General features: G+C 34.1%; 1 protein-coding gene across 1 annotated transcript in view; it reads left to right on the top strand.

Annotated features, from left to right (window-relative positions):
• LOC123552147 (natural killer cells antigen CD94-like) overlaps positions 1-6,073 on the top strand; it is a 71,782-nt gene extending 65,709 nt beyond the window's left edge. The window contains exons 6-7 of the mRNA XM_053541692.1: positions 1,508-1,601; positions 2,647-6,073. Of these exons, the coding sequence (XP_053397667.1) occupies positions 1,508-1,601; positions 2,647-2,846 (294 nt within the window). The 3' untranslated portion in view covers positions 2,847-6,073. The remainder of the gene's footprint in view (positions 1-1,507; positions 1,602-2,646) is intronic.
• Positions 6,074-20,762: the final 14,689 nt, after the last annotated feature.

Raw genomic sequence — 20,762 nt, 5'->3', positions numbered from 1 at the left:
TCGGCATTTCAAAAAAAAAAAAAAAAAAAAAAAAAAAAAAAAATTAAATTGTGATCTTTAAACTGGCTCTTAATCTAATACTTGCTCGATATTCAGATTGAAATTTGACTTTGATTTTCGAACTTGTTTGACATGCAGCGCTAGATTTTCGAAACGTCGAGCTCGCTCGCCAATAAAATTAATGCAAGTACGAAATTCAGCTGTATCAAAAGTTAGTTTCACATTCAATCCGAGTTTTAAATTCGATTGCTTTGAAATTTCGAGCAGGCTTGAAATATAATACCGGGACTAATCCATTTAGATTTTTAAAAACTTGAATTTCGATATATCTGATCTTGCACGATTTTTAATCTTTGAAATATGATCTCGAGTTGATCACAGTTTCAGTTTTATATTGAAATTCAGTTTTTCAAGATTTGAAGTACGACTTTTGAGCTTGTTGGAGACTAATTGCTTGCTCGATATTTGACTTTAAAAATCCAATATCAATCTTTGAACAGGCTGTTTATTCAATACAAGATCGAAATTTGGCTTTTGGAATACTATAAATATTGATCATTGAGCTGGTCCCAAACTAAAGCTATTTTGAAATTTGATTATTTTCGACCTTCAGGGGTAGTTTAGGACAAAAGTTCGACAAATTATGAAGTTCAATTTCGATCTTCGAGCTGGCATAAGATTTTAAGCTAATTGGACACCGCTCACGACATAATAATAATTGTGCAGTTATTTGATTACACAAAAAAACTATTTAACACCTTTATTTCATAATCATTATCATCAAACAAAGTATTATAAAAGCGAGCTTCCATCTGATAGTCAAATAGTGGAAATTATTTTTGCAAAGTGATTGTTAAAACTACCGCTATAAAGGTATTCTGATTAATCCGCTATATACCATTTAGGTTCCGATTAGTTTCAATTTATTTCCTAATATATCTATAATCTTTGCAATCACTGTAAATTAGACTTGACAATTTTTCTTAAATTCATATGATCAAAAGTATTAATTTAGCGGTACATTGGCGAAGAAGGGATTACTTCATAGACATCGGCCTAAATACGGAGTAGACCGAAAACTAGCGAACAGTCTCGACAGCAGTTTTACCTGGCCAAATTTATTATCGGCTTTTGTGGTGATTTTCACGATGGGTCTAATTTCCCCATATGTTTGCCAAATTGACGATTATTCAAGGAGCTGGCTAATCGTTTTACGTTTTGAAGAATATTGCAAATCGCAAAAGATGCTTAAATCCCTGGTGAAAACCCCTGGTACTTTAATCCGCAGTATGTAAAACACTTCACCTGTGACTTCGATTTAAAGTCATTTAAAGTCATACCCAAAATAACTATTAGTATAGGGATTTGAACCGACGACCTTGGTTAACTACAATGCTGTTTGGCAAGATATGTGAACTACATATTTTGAAATACTAACAAATATATATTAATATTCATTGGGCAAGTGTGTTTAGCGCGTCTACACATGTGATTACTATGTTTTTAGGAACAATGCATAGCACTTCAAAGTTATTTGGTAGAAATAGAGAACTCTGATGAAGACGATTTCCTTACTTCGGTTGTTTTAGGAACATCTTACGGTAAGCGAAGTAGTCTACAATTCTAAGTCATAAATAAAATGTTGAAATGATCCGAAATGTTTGCAATTTGTGCAAGTTCTTTTATATTCACAACAGTTACGTGGTATATTGAGACTTTATTTGATCGTCATAGGTCCAAGTAACAAGATGTAGTTTGGATGCCAACAATTGGTAAACAGTGTATAACCCTCCTGCTTTAATCTATTAACAAAAAAGATAAACGACTACATTGAAGATGTCAACCAATTTTCCATGATAGCAAAATAATAAAAAAAAAAACAAAAAAAAAAAAAAAAAACAAAACAACAAGCAAACTAAGTCTCAGAGCTCCCTAGTTATCTTTTGAAAGAGTCCGAATTAATAAGACCTACAAAAGCTTCTACTGGGAAACGATCGCAAACATGAAAACATGCAAGCATGATTGTGATTTGATACGTTATGTCATATTGTCTTGTCAGAAAACATATTAAAACATTTCGTCAAAACGTTAACACTGTAGCTAATTTCGAAGTACTTTCACATAAATTAGGCCACCTTCTTATAAGATTTTACTTATTTTATCATCTAAGTAAGAAATCAAAACAAATACATTTCCCTTTGGCTACTGTCTACAGAAACATTTTTAATGTTTCTTATTACAGTAAGCACAAACATGGTATCCAGTGTTAAAACTTGAATACAATCTCCAAACACCCTCTTATCAACTACTGGTCGGTTTTTAGATAATTTCACAGAAATGTTCCCTAGAAAATGTCTACTAAATTGGTTAATCCATCATGATTTGTTAATAAACATGGCTGCTTAGGGCGGGATAGTTTACCCGACATGGCTTGTTTGAAAACTTTGAAACAGTTCCCCACTGAATCTACAGGTAAGTCTTCAAAATGATTTGTCAATGCTGTTAGCTCTCTAACAAATATATTTCATATCTTTTCAATGCTTCCATTTTAAATCTCTGATGAAAAACGCTTACAGAATACATAACTTAAATTATTTCTTTTAAATCCTATCTACACAGATAATTCAATCATATCTTTACACACAGAATATTACATTGGTCTCAGAGAGATTGAAGGCTCCTGGAAATGGATGACCAGTGGGAACTTCTATACTCAAGCGGATACTGATGTCGCTTCGTTTTGTGCAATGATTTATACCGACAACTGGCTTGCTGTTAACTGTTCTACATTATATCGATATATATGTGAAAAGAGATGCAAGTTCAAACTTCAAATTGTGCTCTAGCATATAAGCAAGTGAAGTGGTTTAAGGTATGTAGAAACCCATTTAAAAGCATAACATTGTTTTGAGAAAACGTAGTTATAAATAAAACAATAAATAAAATTCACTCGCATTCATTGAATCTATTTAACACTGATTTAAAGATAATTTATTCAAAACTGCGATTTTATCGTTACCGATGTGGGGAGTTCAGATGCGAAGGTTTTATGTAAAAACAAATCTAATGACAATGGTTTTATTCAATAAAAATCACTGTTAAGGTGTATTATTAAACCCCATCAAAACTGTTTTGGGTTTTGGGCTATTCGCTAGGGATCGAGGGCTATCGTATGTAGTCATAACGTAACTTTAAAAGTTAAAAAGGGGTATTGTCAAAAAACTCACACGACATTAGCCATTGAAAAATGAAAAATGTGCAGTTGTCACAGTTATAACAAATTAGTAGTCTCGGCTTAGGCTTTTTTCTAATTCTTTACTTTCCGTTCTTATAAAAAGCCTAAGACAGAATTACTGTGAAATTAGCAATCATAATAAGATAAAGATAGAATAATACAAAAAGCACAAATAATAATTAACGTGTTGTTTAAAGAAATACAAAAAAACCCACAAAAAAACAGCATTAACGATTTTTCAAATATTCCTTACCACAGCGTCTGGTGAATTAATTCAAGAAAATAAATAATTGAAAATGATTTGAAAAAAGTTTTTCTCTACATTCTTTACATTTTCTGTCTTACTGGTAAGAGTACAAAGAACATTCTGAGGGCCGAAGGAATTTGATGGTTAGAATTGCAAAGCGATTAAAAAGAACAGACGAATGTATTTCTTTCTTTCATTCTATCTCTCAATCATACACGTAAGACAAACAAGACGATTGGGCATACATGATAAGTGTTCATAAAGACTGCATGGACATACACACGGATGAATTACCGCTGGAACCTCCGTTGATATCTGTGATATAACAAACATTGCCGAGGATCCCCGATTCTATAAAACAGCAGACGATGCAAACTTAATAAAACCTAACGCTATCGGAAATATGGCGCTTGCGCGAGGGTTGAGTAATGCACGGCACACGTTACTATTAAGTATACAACAGTCTATAAAAGTATTACGCGTGACATTCTATCCTGCGAGGAGAGAATGTTTCATTACACTACAATTATATGATATTTACAATAAACTACATTACTACAATACCCAGTATGAACATATATGCTTTAATTCTCGACATTCAGCTTTGTGTAAAGAATATATCTCAAACATTTACCTGGAAGCAATGCACATGTCAAACTGTTCTTACTTACCTTTCTCATGGCTCATTGTCACAGGTGCAATTTTTCTTTTCAAAATGGCTTTTTGTAATTTTTTTCTCATAAAACATTTTAATTGTAATAAATTTAAGTGCATATGGCTCATGGACCTATTACTGTAACCTAGGTACGTTACTGCCACCTGTGATTAAAGGTAGATGCCCACAATATGGATAACTTAAATAAATTTTGCATTAATGTACATGCAACAGATATTTAAAGTATATGACCAGGTTTAGCTTATTAAAGGTGGATACTCATTTTTTTCTGAAATTAAAGTTACTGGTTTCATACAAAATATTTTTTGAACAGGGGTAATGGACAAATACATGCTATTGACTGTAAAGGAAGGTTAAAACAAGATGGAAAAAGCTATATAAATTGAGTTATGAGCAATCATATAAACAAATAGCAATGTATAATTTGGTAACACACTGCTTTTGTGATACATGTACACATTCATCTTAAATGCCTGAAAGTGAATAATCAAAGAAATGCAAATTCCACTGAAACAAAACTTAGTTAATCTGAAGCTCATGATCGAAAGATCAATTCTACAATATATGACATCTGAAAAATAAATTTTCAGTTTTTACAGTTTGAATTCGTAACATTCTCCCCGTTACACAAAATATATTTCACCCTATTGTGGGAGAGTATCAATACATGTATTTGCGCGTATGGGAAAACATTGCCATTTCCTTTGTATCTGTGGTCGCTGACGTAAGAGAGACTTTGGTACTAAAAATGTATGGGATTTATTCGGATAGAGAAAACACTACCGTTTCGTACGCCGTTGCTCGCTTGTAATGCGTAAACGGTTTGGAACTGGGCTTTGAAGTAAGGTTTTTCTGACAGATTATTCTTTTGCCCAAAAGACGGCCAATCATCGATAAGGAAAATTTGTTTTGAAAAAAAAATACGGACCTGGAAGCAAAGCACATGTCACGTCACGAGGTCGCTGAGGTAAGAGAGACTCTGTGCATGCCGGCTGGCGTCTGTAACAAGAGTATCGGAACCATATCCTTAAGATGAAAAAAAAAAACAACAAAAAACAAAAAAACATTGTGGTTCTGATTGTATAAATCTGAAATGTGAAATCCAGTATTATCATAAGACATAGACCTAGAAAAACTTGAGTTATTAAAACTAGGTGTATCCCGCTGAAAATCAGAAACCAGGCTGGACCTACCAGTAGGGTTATTACTGAATTCACAAGTAACATGTGTGATGTTAGATGGTCTTGGTGGGTATATTGATACAGGGATGTGGTTGCGGTCTCTGCCTTGGTGGTATAATGTACCTCGTTTCTGTTTATACCCGCACCATGTTTGGGTGGGTTATATAGGAGTCAGTTTTGTCGCGTCACGTCACGTCCCGTCCCGTCCCGTCGCGTCGCGAAATCTATTATCCCAGTTGTTACTAAATCGATTTAATTCAGACTTTAAATAGATATTCCAGCTTATCACCCGCATCATCTGACACAAGGTGTAAAACTCTGACACTAATGTTTCATGAATTATGCCCCCTTTTAGTTAGAATCTAAGGTTAATTTTGATGCATTTTCACTATATCTCAGTTATTACTAAATGGATCTGATTCAAACTTATAAATAGATGTTCCACCTTATCACCCACATCATGTGACACAAGGTGCATAACTTTGACACTAGTTTTTCATGAATTATGCCCCCTTTTACTTAGAATTCAAGGTTAATTTTGATGCATTTTCACTATATATCATTCTGATTGGCTTAGAGCCAAGGTACAGTAACCTTTTTTAAACTTTTGTACTGAGCTACTTCCCCTTAAATTCCAAGAATTAGTCTATTTATAGAAATTCTATTTTTAGATTTTCAATATTTTAGGTATTTTGTAACTTTTTTATTATTAGCCCTATGTAAAAAATAAATACATTTTTTCTGTAGTAACATGTGTAGGTAAGACACTTTTTTGTATTCATTATTAGTGTATCTCTATTACTAGAGATTTTTTTATTTACCTCATCCCTCATCTTCGGCACATATTCTAGTATTACTTAATGTGCAGCGGAAGCATAGGATGAAGTACTCAAAAGATGAGTAAAAAAATCAAGTTTTTATTACATTTTATATTATTCTAAGTATTTTTAAAATTTCTTATGGTTGTCATTCTTCTGTGACAAGACCGTATTGTGGGGGTATAAGTCACTCCTGTGACAGTTCTAATTCAGTCTGATTCTGTTTCAGATTTGTAATTGACCTCTTGGGTCTTCTCTGCTTCGGGTGTTGTAGGTATTTGTCCATGTTTGGGTTTCTGTGTGTCCGGAATATTATCTTCAGATGGATTGGAGTTTAGGGGTAGGAGAAGATTCCTGTGTAGGGTCTTTACTGATCCCTTGCCATGTTTCTTCTTCACCCTTTAAAGTAGTAGATTCTGATCCGATATGTCTATAACAAGGTACAGTTCCAGTTGCCACTTGTAAACCCAGTTTTCCTTTTGTCGTCACTTTCTTAACAATCTGTCACCAACTTGTAAAGCAAATGGTCGGACCTTGCTGTCATAATGATTCTTTTGGCGACCAGACTACCTGTCCGAATTCCGTCTAGCTACTTGGTAAGCAAAATCCAGGCGCTTCCTCAACATGGCGGTATAGTTGTCTTTGCTGCTGGCTTGTGTGGTTGCATCTTTCATGGGTGACATCCAATGAGAATGTAGTGTGGAGAGAAGCCAGTGGACTCATATCGAGTGGAGTTGTGACATAAACTAGCGGTTCTCACAGTCCTTGTCCTTCCACTTAGACTTCTCGGCTTGACCCAAAGTACCTAGCATTCCAAAAAAAAATGTTGCATTGAAGCGTTCATTGCTGCATTTCCCATCGAGCATAGTCCTGGTCTACTCCATCCCTAAAATGTTACACAGTTTGCGGATGACTTCTCTTTCGAAGTTTCTACCTTGGTCACTATGAAGCCTTGCCGGAAAGGAGTAGCATGAGAAAAAAGTTCAGCAGTCGTCTATTCCTTTTGGTTGCGAATTGAAACGACTTGGGCGTAGCGTGCGACGTGGTGTGGTCTATGCTACTAGTATGCTCTCGTAACCATCTTAGACCTCTCAAGTGAGAAGTAGTCAATTTATACCAACTCCATTGGCTGTGTACTTTAAAATGGAACCAGATGTGCTTGGGCTTTGGTTGGAGACTTTCTTCTGAGGCAATTCGGGCAGGTTTGAACCTTCCTTTTCAGATCATTTTTATGTACCGAAAAAGTGCTAAAAGGTTTGGCAAGAATAAATCAGGTCAAAGTTTACCAAAGATCGGTGTGATTTAATATACCAATATTATATAATGATTCCATTAAGTACCTAGTAATTCACACAAAATACTTAAATGATATCAAGTATATTCGCTTAGCAAAAAGGAACAATAACCATTCGCGAAAATGTGTGAGACGTAAAGAAATTTACGTCTAATTACACATAATTTATTACTAAGCACAATCACAGAACATATAACACAATATAAATTACTCCTTCCGCATTCCAATGGCGGTGAGTCACTCTGATCCTCCTTATAGCGGAGGCTATAAGACTGATAATAGGCTCAAATTATGCACTTTTTAGAAGAGTTTGGATCGTTATCGGATATCCCCACAACGTTTGCATCGGTGTCGGTGTTTCCGGTTAATTTCCATATCCCGCGCATGTCAAGTGGAGATTACGTGGTATTTTGGTAGAATAGACAAAGTTCTACACGTGTCCACATTTCATGACTTAATCAAATAAAAATAGAAAGTAAAATGATCAATTAATATCAACATACCAATTTATTCATCTTTTATTTGATCCAGAAACTGATACTTCAGTGACACTCTCATTTAATCACTTAAAAGCATGGAAATAGTTTCAAGATGTTCATCTGCAGACACGACCATCTTTGTTGTTTTTGGTCGTGTCACGCTTTTTATAAACCTATACCATACAGTAAAAGTATCACGATCTGATTAAGATGACTCCCTTGCAGAATAAATTATGAACGTTAACTCCATTCGTTAATATGTACTTAAATTGCACATGCTAATTATTAAGAATTTAGACAGAAATTGATAAAAAATCCCATCTACATTGTTAAATGTGTGTTGCTTATAAATGTTATGGTTGGGTGCAAAGATCTACACGGGTAACACTGAGCAGAGCCGATTTATGTAAGGTGCCCAAAGTTCAACAATCAGTAATATTAAATAAATTCAAATTTGAATAGGATTTACCAATAACTCACTGAAAATACAATTAATACTATTGAATACGGTTAAAACGTTTAAAAAATGCAAAAAAATAACTGCTTCTCGTGATAGGTGATGCTTTTTACTAAATTCAGTGTACGGTATAGATTTTAGCATGGTTGGCGGATACTGTCGAATACGTAAGTCGTAAAGTGCGCGCAGGGTGCTTTCAACTAATTTCCGTTTAACTCCAAACTGAACTTGCAAAAATCGGATTTTCGGATAAAAACCACACACATAGTGAAGGCCTAGAGTTGTTTTGTCGCTTGACAGGTAGGCAATTTAATCATTCTCCTTTCCTATTTTTGGCAATCATATGATTCCTTGCGTCGTCGAAAACCGATGTCACGGGGATACATTACTGTTTTCTATAACGAAACATTGTAGGTGTAGAATCCACCTTTACCAACCCTTTTATGGTAAATTATATGGGTTAGAGTTATGTCCATTGAAATCATTGACCAAGAGCACGCTCTTGTTTAATATTCAATGTCCTAACACATCACATTCTTGCCATCCGCACCGTTATTTTAGATTTTTTTTTAATTTGCGTAAGTGTTATTTCATTTGTCAGAACAGCAATATCCAACAGTTTTTCTTCGGAGCCAAGAACAAGTTTAAACTTTCAGATCAAAGTCAGATGTGAAAAAAGGCCAATAAATTATACAAACATAATTATTAGCCATAAGCTTTTCATCATTACAAAAGCTTTAAGATGCTCCCTTAATGTAAGCTTCTCGTTTTGCAGGACAAGGTTTTAATAAGATTTAACAATTAAATAAAACAATGTTATACACGTGACGTTTCAAATTCAAATTAGGGAGTCAGTGGAGCAGTGGTTAGTTGGTTGGACTACAATGCCAGCGGTCCGGGTTCGCTTCCCGGTGGAGGCTTATTTCCCGAATAGTGATCAGTGTATAGTAATTTACCTAAACGTTTACTGTTTCCAGCAGTATCGGCCTAGACTGAATGCTGGGGAGGTAGATATGACACCTGCCGTTGTTTCGGTTGGAAATAACTTGTTCCATATATTCCAGATGGGGACTTTCGTCGACTACCCACGTCAAACAAGAAACTTTTCTTTACCTTTAAGTTACTCGGGAGTCAAAGGCAAAAATAACCTTGTAGTATCCACAAACGCAAAGTCTGAAATGTCTTGTATGTAAAAACCTTTCTCTATCGATCCACATGCGTACAATGTAATAGAGTTGATACATTTGAAGTGTGATTCGCCGTAAAACCCAACTCACTCACTCATAATTGTACGGTTGCTTAAAGCCGTCGTAATCAAATTTTGTTGTTTCCACGTCAAAGTTCACGTCACCAATTTTGTAAAAAAAATGATACATTAAGATACTTTTATACAAGATTATCTACTTTATGCTAACTATTGAAATACTGTATTCTATCAGTTAAATATTTTTATATCTCACCACTCACACTGTGAAATTATGAAATCTTTATTTTTACACTGTGAGAGATATAGCTCCGCCCCCTCATACATTGTGTATGAATTTAAAATTATTTGCTCAAAACAGGATGAAAATTGTAGTTTTTTATAGTATATTTCTCGATTCAAATTATTTTACTTAATGAGAATTTCATAACGTTATGCAGCAAAACTAAAATAAAATGGAACTTTATGTTGTGTGCGTCTTTCTAACGTCACAACACGTCTGACGTCATGTCTGTTTACGCGCGTCTGTTTCCCGCGCTAAGACTAAACACTGTTGCAAAATGCACATCTCAACGTAATTGAGCATAAAATTAAAGGAAAATTTGTTTGTTTTTCATGAATATTGAATATATCTCACCTCGAAGTGAGAAAATGTTCACATTTTCACTCGCGCTATTTGAAATTCTCCCTTATCGGTGAGATGTATTCCATATTCACTCAAAACAAACAAATATCCTCTATTTTTATCATATATATATTTCAATATTCTATAAACTTTGAAGAGTGTTTCTTTTTGTCAACAAAACAAAGGTCAGTGTAGTCTGAGAAGAATTGCCTTTTGACATTCAAATTTCTTTCCACAAGTATTTAACAAATTATTATTTAAGAAATAATATATGTCATCCAGTGATTTGTCGTTGAATAAATCATTGTTTGGAGTTCAGATGCGAAGGAATTATATCATGAGGGCGCAGCCCGAGTGATATAATAATACGCATCTGAATTACAAAGTTAACAATGATTTATTCAAGAGCAAATCTCTAAATGAGATATATTATTTCGATTCTAACACGTTACCAAGGATTTTTAAGTACATCATTGACGACATTCATTAAATATTTGCCCGTTTTCAATCGGTTTCTTTTCCAGCGCGCCGCTATGCCGTTTGACGCCATGACGTAATAATTGTGATGTCAGAACAGTGATTTGTTGTATAATAATTCACTGTTTTCTGCCTTCTTTGTTTAATAGGAAAGTGAATCGGATCGTGTTAGAATTTTATATAAAGAATGTGGTATCCTTTGTTCAGTTCTCATGGTATTACTTTACTTTATTTCATATTGTTTTATCCCAATTATATATACCTCATTTTAAAATGAGAATATTTTGTACGTCCGCCTCCAGGCATGACTCCTGCATAGACTAAGGTAAATTTAAAAAATAAAACGAGTTGTCAGGTGATTAGAGGGGCGTAATGGCCCTTGCATTTATTCACAGTTCTTCACATTTTACCGTTACTCAAAAAAAGCATGATTAACACATGCGAGAAACATTGCCGCAAAAATGGCCACTGATGTATACATTTTTAACACCTTGTCTTTTTGTATTCAGTCCGTTTAAACAAATATCATTTCGTCGATGATAACATCTGAAACTCGTCTTTATTTATTGTTAAAACTGTCCGCATTACATGTCTTTTTGTTGACAAATATTTATATGTATACATGTATCACAAAAAACTGTATAGTTTACGTGAATAAAATTATCTGTCTGTCTGTCTTTAAATATTTTGAGTGATGTTTTAATTCTTATACACATGATAATTTAATTCATCTATGGTGGCTTATTTAGGATGTTTCGTGATTTTACGTTAGCTCGCACGCGGTTTATGCAACACGTTTCTTTGTGTCGTCCTGGAACACACGCCAACACACCATAACAAAATTTTGAAAGTTGTGTGTGCTGTTTTTGGTATGCGAACGAAACTGATTAAGATACTTAGAACACAACAGAAGGATACATTTAATTTCGTATTTAACAGAGAGGAGCTGGAGTTACGGACAAACATAAATAAATTTGATTGATTCTAAAACTTTCACTGGAAGATAATAAGGCGCAGTGATTTCATTGCAGAAAGGAGAGGACGTCATCCAGTTGCTCAAAGTTATTTATCAGTTTCAAGTCCCTAAAGAGAGGAAACATTTTGACATTTGTAAAGAAAAAATACCAGAAAGTAATTGGAAAGGCATGCCAGTAATATTCTTAAGCAAACGCAACGATTGGCAAATAACGTCATGGCGCAGTCGACTCTCCAAAGACATATCTAGCGAATTCCTACCTTTGTACCTGTAAGAAATGTCAAAGGTTTAAAAATCATTATGATTTTGGTTACAATAAGTCGGTTGTCAGCAGTTTTGCAAAAGTTTGATAGAACGGTTATTATCTTACTTTTCTTATTTCTGTTACTTTTCAAGGGACAGCTGTAAGTACTCGAAAATCCGTCAGTTTTTGTAATAATGTCCATGATGCGAAACCAAGGTGCGGGGAACACTTTAAAATCTGGACTAAGCCTAATTTTTGGAAAAAAATGTATCAATTTTGCACTAAATGTGAAAATGACATTCCTTGGTTTTTCTTAAAATGGTGTTCGTTATGAAATTCTGATAAGAAAATACCAGTTTTACCTGGGTTAGGCAATTTTCACGAAATGAGAGTTTTTCTTTTTTGGTTAGAATGTACTGAATGTCTCCGCTACTATTTTCAATGTAAATGACAATGCATAGCATCTTAGTGTCAGCATTCCTAGCCTTTCACTTCTTGTGAGAAAGTCCTTGACTTGAAGTTTGTCTATAGACAATCAATAAATAACAAAAAATATTGGGGTTTTCATAATGCAGTGAAACATGGTCATGTGTCTGAGATACATGAAAAGAACGATAATATTGAGTAGGAAGACATCAGCAGGTACCTACATTCACTTTTCTTCAACCCAGCAAGTTCTGCACAAACTTGTAACAATGCAACATTACATAGATTTAAATCACCCACAGACATTCTTATCAATACAGCTTATAAATGGCATGTAAATGACCTTTACTAGGCCGGTACACAGTTTATTGTTCACTCTTCACAAAATACATGTGATTAGAGGTACATATAATAATCAAGTATGTATAATACACATACAAAATTGTTAACCAGGCTGTAAGGTCAATATCTACATTTTGTATAAGAACAACGCTAAACTATATTGCAGTATAAGGGAACATTTGTGATACAAAAATCTTAAGTAGTGGTACTAAACAAATACAGTTTATCAGTAAACTACAAGTAGCATTTATTTTCAATATGAATATACATATGTATCTTTAAAATTTTAAGGGTTATAAGTTGCCAGGTGGATTTTTAACGGTTTTCAAAACAGTTAATATGAATCGACTCAAATTGGTCAGTTTTTTAACATCATTCTCAGTCATGATATTCTTTAATGAGATAACATTAACAGGTACTCTTCTTATAAAAGGTAAGAAACGTGTTCTATTATCACGAAAATAGGTACATTTAAATATGTAGTGGAATTCATCTCCAATATCGTTCATGTTACATAGGTTACATTTCCTGTTTTGTCTTTCTATACCGAGCCATCTGCCTTTGTCTACAGGCATATGGCTATTACATAATCTAAAGTTTATAAGTGCTGGGACATACACATTTGGTAAGGAACAATAAAAGTTTTCAAACTTATGTTCACTTTTGTAAATTCTATAGTTATAACATTTTGCAGATTCGTTCACATTACTAGCCCAGACTTGTTGATATTTTTCCTTAAGGGAATTTTCAACTAAATTAACTAACATATTTTTGAACCCTGCAAAACTTTGATTATGCCATATATAGCTTAAACCACACTCGTTCAAAATAGTCTTGACATTTTCAAGCCAGCCATATACATGAGTAATATTTGTTACAGAATTATTTAAAAACACTTTATACATAACAGATGACAAATTGGTTCCATTTTCAATCAATTTAAACCAAAAAGAAATAATTCTTTTCTTAATCAAAATACTAAGAGGGAATCGACCAAGCTCCCCATATAACATAATGTGAGGAGTACTTTTCTTTACATTCAAAATGTGCTTCATAAAATCAGTATGAATTTTTTCCATCATGCTTAAGTCCTCATAGCCCCACACTTCACTTGCATATAATAATATAGGTACTACCGTGTTATCAAATAGTTTCGATTGACAATCTAATTGTAAACATAGATTTCTAATCTTAAAATATAAACTAAACAGTGCTTTTCTAGCTTGCTCAACTATATGTTTTTTTTTTCGCTTGTACAAATTGTCTGTTTTTTGAGAATAGGACACCAAGATATTTAAAAGTATCAACAACTTTAAAATGGTGGTTTTGAACATTAATATTTCTTAAACGTCTTGTTCTGTCACCGAAAACTAAAATCTCAGTTTTATTTACATTTATGTCAAGTTTCCATGTATTACAGTAGTTAACAAATGTATCCATTAATGAAATTAGCTTTTGCTCAGTTTTAGCAAATAGAACTGTATCATCTGCTTAAAGCAATACAACAAGTTTTAGATATATATCCATGTCAGGTTCACTTATATCAACACTACTACTATTATGATTAAGCATAAAATGTTCTAAATCGTTAAGAAACAAAGCAAATAAAACAGGCGAGAGGTTTTCCCTTTGCCTTACCCCTTGGCTACACTGCAAATAATCAGTTGTATTATTATTTATCAGTAGGCAAGACTTAATGCCATTGTACATATTCTGGATAACATTGAATAGTTTACCATTTCCGTTGTATTTTACAAGTTTTGACCATAGGCCTGCCCTCCATACAGAGTCAAAGGCCTTTCTAAAATCAATAAATGTACAGAAAAGCTTAGCATTTTTATGTTTATAGTACTCTGACAACATATGTAAAACGAAAGTATTATCAACTGTGCTATGTTGTTTTCTAAAACCAGCTTGATTTTTTAAAAATAGTTCATTTTCTTCTAGGTACATGGTTAATCGTTCATTAACAATTGCAGTAAACAATTTCCCTAGGCAACTCAACCGTGTTATAGGTCTATAGTTTCTGGCCGTGAACTATCACCTTTATTTTTGTAAATCAGTATAATAACACCAATGAGCCAAGCCTCTGGTATAATACCAGTATGTAAAATTCTATTAAAAAGTTTAACATGTAATGGTGTTAGTTCAGCACTTGAGTGTTTAATAAACTCATTTGTAATATTATCTAATCCACTAGCCTTACCATTTTTTTAGTTTTGATATGGGTTTGTTAACTTCTAAAATCGTGATATATTTATCTAAATTATGAACAATTTCAATATTTGGGAACTCAACATCGGGCGCAGCCTCGTCGTCATGTATGTTAGAGTTCAAATCTTTAAAAAAGTCATAAAATAAGGTTTCATCCAATTTTTGCTGTTGTGACTTACTATGTAAACTATTGACATATTTCCAGTACTCTTTTGGAGACTTTTGGCGCATATTTCTAATTTCTTTTTTAAGGTTACGTTTGTGTTTAACCACAGCCGTTCGTATGGCCTTCTTATATTGCTTAGTAGCATTTAACATGTTCAGTTTATTTTCTTCTGTTTTTGACGAAACATATCTTGTTTTAGGCTATGAAAATTATGTCGTTTAATTTTGCAATCTTGGTCAAACCATTTTTTCTTTGGGTAATTTTACTAGTGTTTATATTCGATTTAACATATGTTCCAAAGGTGAGTTTTGCAGAATCGCGAAGTATATTGCCGATTTCTGTAACTATTTCATTTACATTGTTACTTTTATACACTAAATCATTATTATCTAACAAACTATGTACATGGGCAAGTTTAACCCTATCTAAGTTAGTGACAAATTCATTTATCTTATTGTCTTGCCATGGTTTAATTTTTTCCTTCTGTTGATCGCTTATTATAGTTTCTTCTACAGATGATTTAAGATTGAATAATAATGGACAATGGACATCAGAAAAAAGTGGACAAAATTCATCAGCATCGCAATGGCAAAAAAGTGAAATTGCATTTATGGAAGATATAACATAATCAACAACTGATGCATTCTTACAAGTACACTTTCAAACGTATTTGTCATTAAATGATCTACCGTTTAAAATAGCCATTTCATTATTTTTACAAAATTCGATACTATTTCTACCAAATCTATTTACAGAAGTATCCTGGGTAGTCCGCTTTACTTCTAGATCATGAGACATGAGGATATCATTCATATCATTTTCAAAAACATCACATGTATTTATATCAACATTATCATATATGAATTCATCGATATCAGTAATATCATACATTTCTCCTATTCTTGCATTAAAATCGCCAGTTAATATGACATACTTACTATTTGAAGAAAACCGATCTAATACTTCATAGAATAGCTCGTAAGTTTCTCTTGAATAGTATTTAGTGTTAGCTGGCGGAATATAGACAGCCCGAAAAACGACATCTTCGTCAGTATTTAACATGCGATGAGATATTTTAAACCATTGTACATATTCGCATTCTGTATCAATATATTCAAAACTTGAAAAAAATACTGTTTCTTAAAAATACTGCAATTCCACTGGACCTTTTAAATGTTTTCTGTTTCCTATGTTTTGAAATGAAAGAATAATTATCTAACTCTATGTGATCTAGATCATCAAGTTTCGTCTCGTTGACGACAAAAACATCAAATTTGTTAATATAATCACAAAATTCAGGTATATCCAATTTAGATTTTAACCCACAAACATTAAGGCAAGAACATAATAAGTGTCTTTGGTTTAAATGGTCATCACCATGGCTGTCCTATAACCGTGTGCTTGCTGTATCATGGCGAAAGGGGCGGCGACGCGGGGCCTGTACATCCTCGGGTCGGGTGGGGATTCCGTCGACGAAGAGCTTATCTCTAACCAAGACCGCCCTTCTGTTGTCCGTTCTTAGCTGTCGCAAAACGGGGTAGATCTCGCGGCGCCGTTCTTCCACTTCCTCAGGAAACTGTTCGTGTATGGTATATTTCGTACCCTTAAGCTTGTATCCGTTCCAGTGGACAAGTTCCCGCTCCTTGAAGAAGGTGAACTTTGCAACAATTGGGCGTGGCCCATCTGTACGCTATCCATGTCGGGGGTTTCCTAAGCGATTAACACGTTCAAACTTGACGTCACGCACTTGAAGTTTATCATTTAAGAATTTGCAAAGTTTGGCCTCAGTGTCTACAAAGGAGCGGCCATCTTTGAATTGAGTAACTTCGAATTCAGGAATGTTATTGAAGACGAGGTTGTCTCGCATACTGCGACACTTCATATCAATGAGTTCGTCCTTCAGGGATTTGTTCAAAGTAATACGTTGTTGAACGGAATTGCGGAGTTCATCATTAGTTTGATTCACTTGTTTTATTTCGCGTTCACAGTATGTGATTTTATTTGATTCAGTTTGACACTTCTCTATGACGTCATCATATTTGTTGCTCATAAAAGCTACATAGTCATTTAATTCATCTATACATTTTTCATTGGCCTTAAGCCTGTTGTCAAATTCTAACACTTTATTGTTCAATGTGTTAACCGTACTTTCAGTACTATCTAATTTGTCCAGCTTATCTAGCCTGCTAAGACCACGCTCTAGAACAATCAGCTTCGACATCATTGAGTCAAAAGCAGTGTGTGTAATGTTAATACTGCCGGGCGTCTTGTTAGCAGACATGGCCCTGCCGGTGTTTAGGTCGAGGTAAGAGTGTTCTCCGTTGACGGAGGAGTCCGACCCGATGACCGCACGAGGGCGCTTGCTCGCTCTAGTAGTCCCAAGAGGGGTCGAAGTTTCTGCTGCAGCTGGCGAAGCCATTCTGAAATATAGCTTTTAAAACCACAAACAACTGCCAATATCACAAAATTTAATAAACAACAGTGACTTTTAAATGGTGTTAGAATAATGAAAACTATCTTAAGCAAGCTACTACCATTCTAACTAGAAGTTAAATTGTGTGATTTCTGGGCTCTTTTAATCACTGCATAAACAACTTAAAAAAACCTGAAAGCTGCGCTTAAGCCTTTGAATTCATATTCAATATTCAATTAACATAGAAAGGGGAAAAAGCGGGACGATCTGAATTCAATAGGCCTTTACGAGTTGTCTTTCTTTCAGGCCAAAAACTGAGGAAATTAACTTTTGTCAAATAGAACAATTCGACAATAAGCAAGATAAAAGAACAGTTGCTCGTGCGCGGCTTCGAGTGCGTAACGGTTCTTATAGTTTACTAATATGAACCGTCTACACTTTATAGTATGTATATAACGATAGGTAAAAATCAACCTAGCGTGAAACGGGTATGAATAATGGAGACATAAATAAATGTATATGGTCAGAATTGGACATACAAGATATGAGTGGTTTATAAACTGTATTTCTATTTTCTCAAACAATGTTTACACTGATGACTTGTGTTACTTGTTACAATTTTGAAACAAAAATTTACTGCCAAAATGCTGAATTCAAAGAGAAAAAGAGAAAAACTTACAGAGCCAAAAAAACACGACTGACCTACAGCCTGGTTCCCCGCTTATTTATTTACTGATATGGACTACTTTTGGTGTGACCGCAGAGGCATAATCGGCGAATTTCGTTCCTTCTTTGAATACTTTCGCAAGAATCTCCACTTCCCTTTGAGTAGTGAGTATTTTCGTTGTAACAAAATCGTCAAGCTGTTTTTGACGCTTTGCCTTACTTCATATGAACGTCTTACTGCCTATCATCTGCATGTTGTCAAGAAGTATTTTTCAATATTTTCAAACGAATACGTGCATATTGTTGTCCGTAAGTATTGACCTGACTCCCATTAATCTTCGCCTGTGTTTTCGGGCGTTTTTGTGTCCTAAAAATATCTAGATTTATCAAAATAACCAAATTAGATAACCAATGGCACCGTGGTGTAATGGTAAGCTCTCTGACTTGAAACATGTTACCATGGGTTCGAATTTGTACTAATCTTTTTTGATATAATTCCATGTGTTTGTATTTGTATCTTTATTACATTATTTTATGAAAAAATTACATTTTGTCGCGTTAACAACAGTTTTTTATTTTAATTATCCATTGAATGTATGAACACCTGAAGATTTTAGACGACATTTTGTAGAACGGTTTACTGACATGTACGTAGAGGAATAATAACGGATTTAGATTACATGTATTTCGTTGATAAACCATGGTGAGTGTGACAATTTTATGCTTTGTAAAGACAAAATTTACAAACAAATTGTCAGACGGAAGACTCGATCACATAACCCCGAGATTAGTAGAAGAACGCTTTGTCCGCACACCTATATCTGCACATGATACATTGTAGTATGTAATGTATGGATAACGCATGTTTTTTCGTGTTTTAACAGCTGTAGAATCCCAAGGGATTGGTTGGTACCCGAGCCCGATAGATTCCCGAGGGATCCTAAAGCTGTTGTTACACGAAAATAAAAATGCGCTAACGCTATTCTAACATAAAACGCGTAAAAACAAGTAAATTAATATATTGTCCCTTAATTAATGTCATTAAATTTCTATGAAATGCGCGGTAAGATCTACGTTTTTTCACGTTGACGTCATTTTCTTTTGAATTAATCGATATGGGGTCGTAATACGTTTACACTTTGCCACGGAACACGCATATACAAAAAGGTGCTATAACAGCACGTGAGCGCGAGAATCTCTCTGTTAACACAGGTTTTCTCTCCTGTTAAAACACCCCTAAAAGTGACAATAACAGCAGTTTTATGCTAGAAGTGGTTTTTCAAAATATATATCGTTCATCGAAAACTAATTTACGGAAACATACGGAATATTCATGAGTACCAAGTTAATACTTACGGACAATAGCACGGAATACAATTTGTCACGGTCCAGTGGTTTTTGCCATAAGCTTCAGAACATTGTGTTAGAAAATTGCAATGAAATTGTCAACTAAATAAGTTTCAGAAAAGTCTACTTATGTCTACACTGCGTTTTAAGCACTTTTTTTTATCAATTCTAGTTGACTCGGCTTCAACCTTGTTCTTTACATGCAGTTTTATAAAATAGGTCAGTTTGTACATTTTGTTTTACATGGAGAATTGCTTAAAGCACTAAAGTTCGACAAGTTCAAGTAATTTTTCAAAAAGAAAGCATGTATCGCATCGGCATTTAAAAAACAAATATATGTACAAAACTGTTTAAGAATTAAACAAAAAATAAAAATGTTATAACAGGTAAAATCAAAATCTTGACTGGTAAAGCTTCATAAAATTCGGCCTATATTTTATTAAATACTTCATGCAGTGACGGGTTCCACATGAGAATTGTTATATTACGATATAAAACGCAACAATCATACAAAACAAAATATCTTCTACAAAGTGCACAATCTCTCGGCTTATTACCTACACGTAATAATTTCACGTCGTAAAAACCACAGTGGAATTTCGAAGTAATTTCAAAATTTGTGTGCACACTTTCAAAAAGAGTGAAAAGTTGCGCTAGCTGGCAATTTCAATTAAACTGATGCATCAGATATGACAATACCTTCAGATATATGAATCCTATGTAGATAGATGCTATCCGCAATAAATTCACCGATCCTGATTTTCTGTTACCTCTTCAATTTAAATCCTGTAAAAAGTCGTAAGATATACATCATTTTTCTCCTCACAGATCACAAACTCTCCTTAAAACTATAGTCCTTATCCTTTATTCATTTTGTCGGATCAACGTCTTGCCGTTTTCAGATCCTCGACGATCTCCTGCCGTCCAAACACTGTGACCGACGCAAGGCACACTAGCTACCAGTGTTAGAAATCCCGGCGTAGGTTCTTTCTACTTATTCATTTTCCGTACTAGTAAAAAATCTAAAACATAATAAAAATGCAATTAGCAATCATGATAAAAGAATATATAATAATACAAAAAATGCACACATAATAATTCAAGCGTTGTGTGAAGAAATACAAAATGTAATAGAAACGATATTTCAAAATTTTCTTACCACAGCGTTTGGTAAATTAATTAAAGTAAATAGATAATTCAAAATGATTTGAATTAAGGTTTTCTCTACATTCTCTCTCTTAATCATAAGAGTACAAACACCATTCTGAAAGCCGA

This window comes from Mercenaria mercenaria, chromosome 4 (genome assembly GCF_021730395.1).
Source record: "Mercenaria mercenaria strain notata chromosome 4, MADL_Memer_1, whole genome shotgun sequence".
Lineage (NCBI taxonomy): Eukaryota > Metazoa > Mollusca > Bivalvia > Venerida > Veneridae > Mercenaria > Mercenaria mercenaria.
Note: the sequence above shows the minus strand (reverse complement) of the source record. Positions and strands in the feature narration are given on the sequence as shown.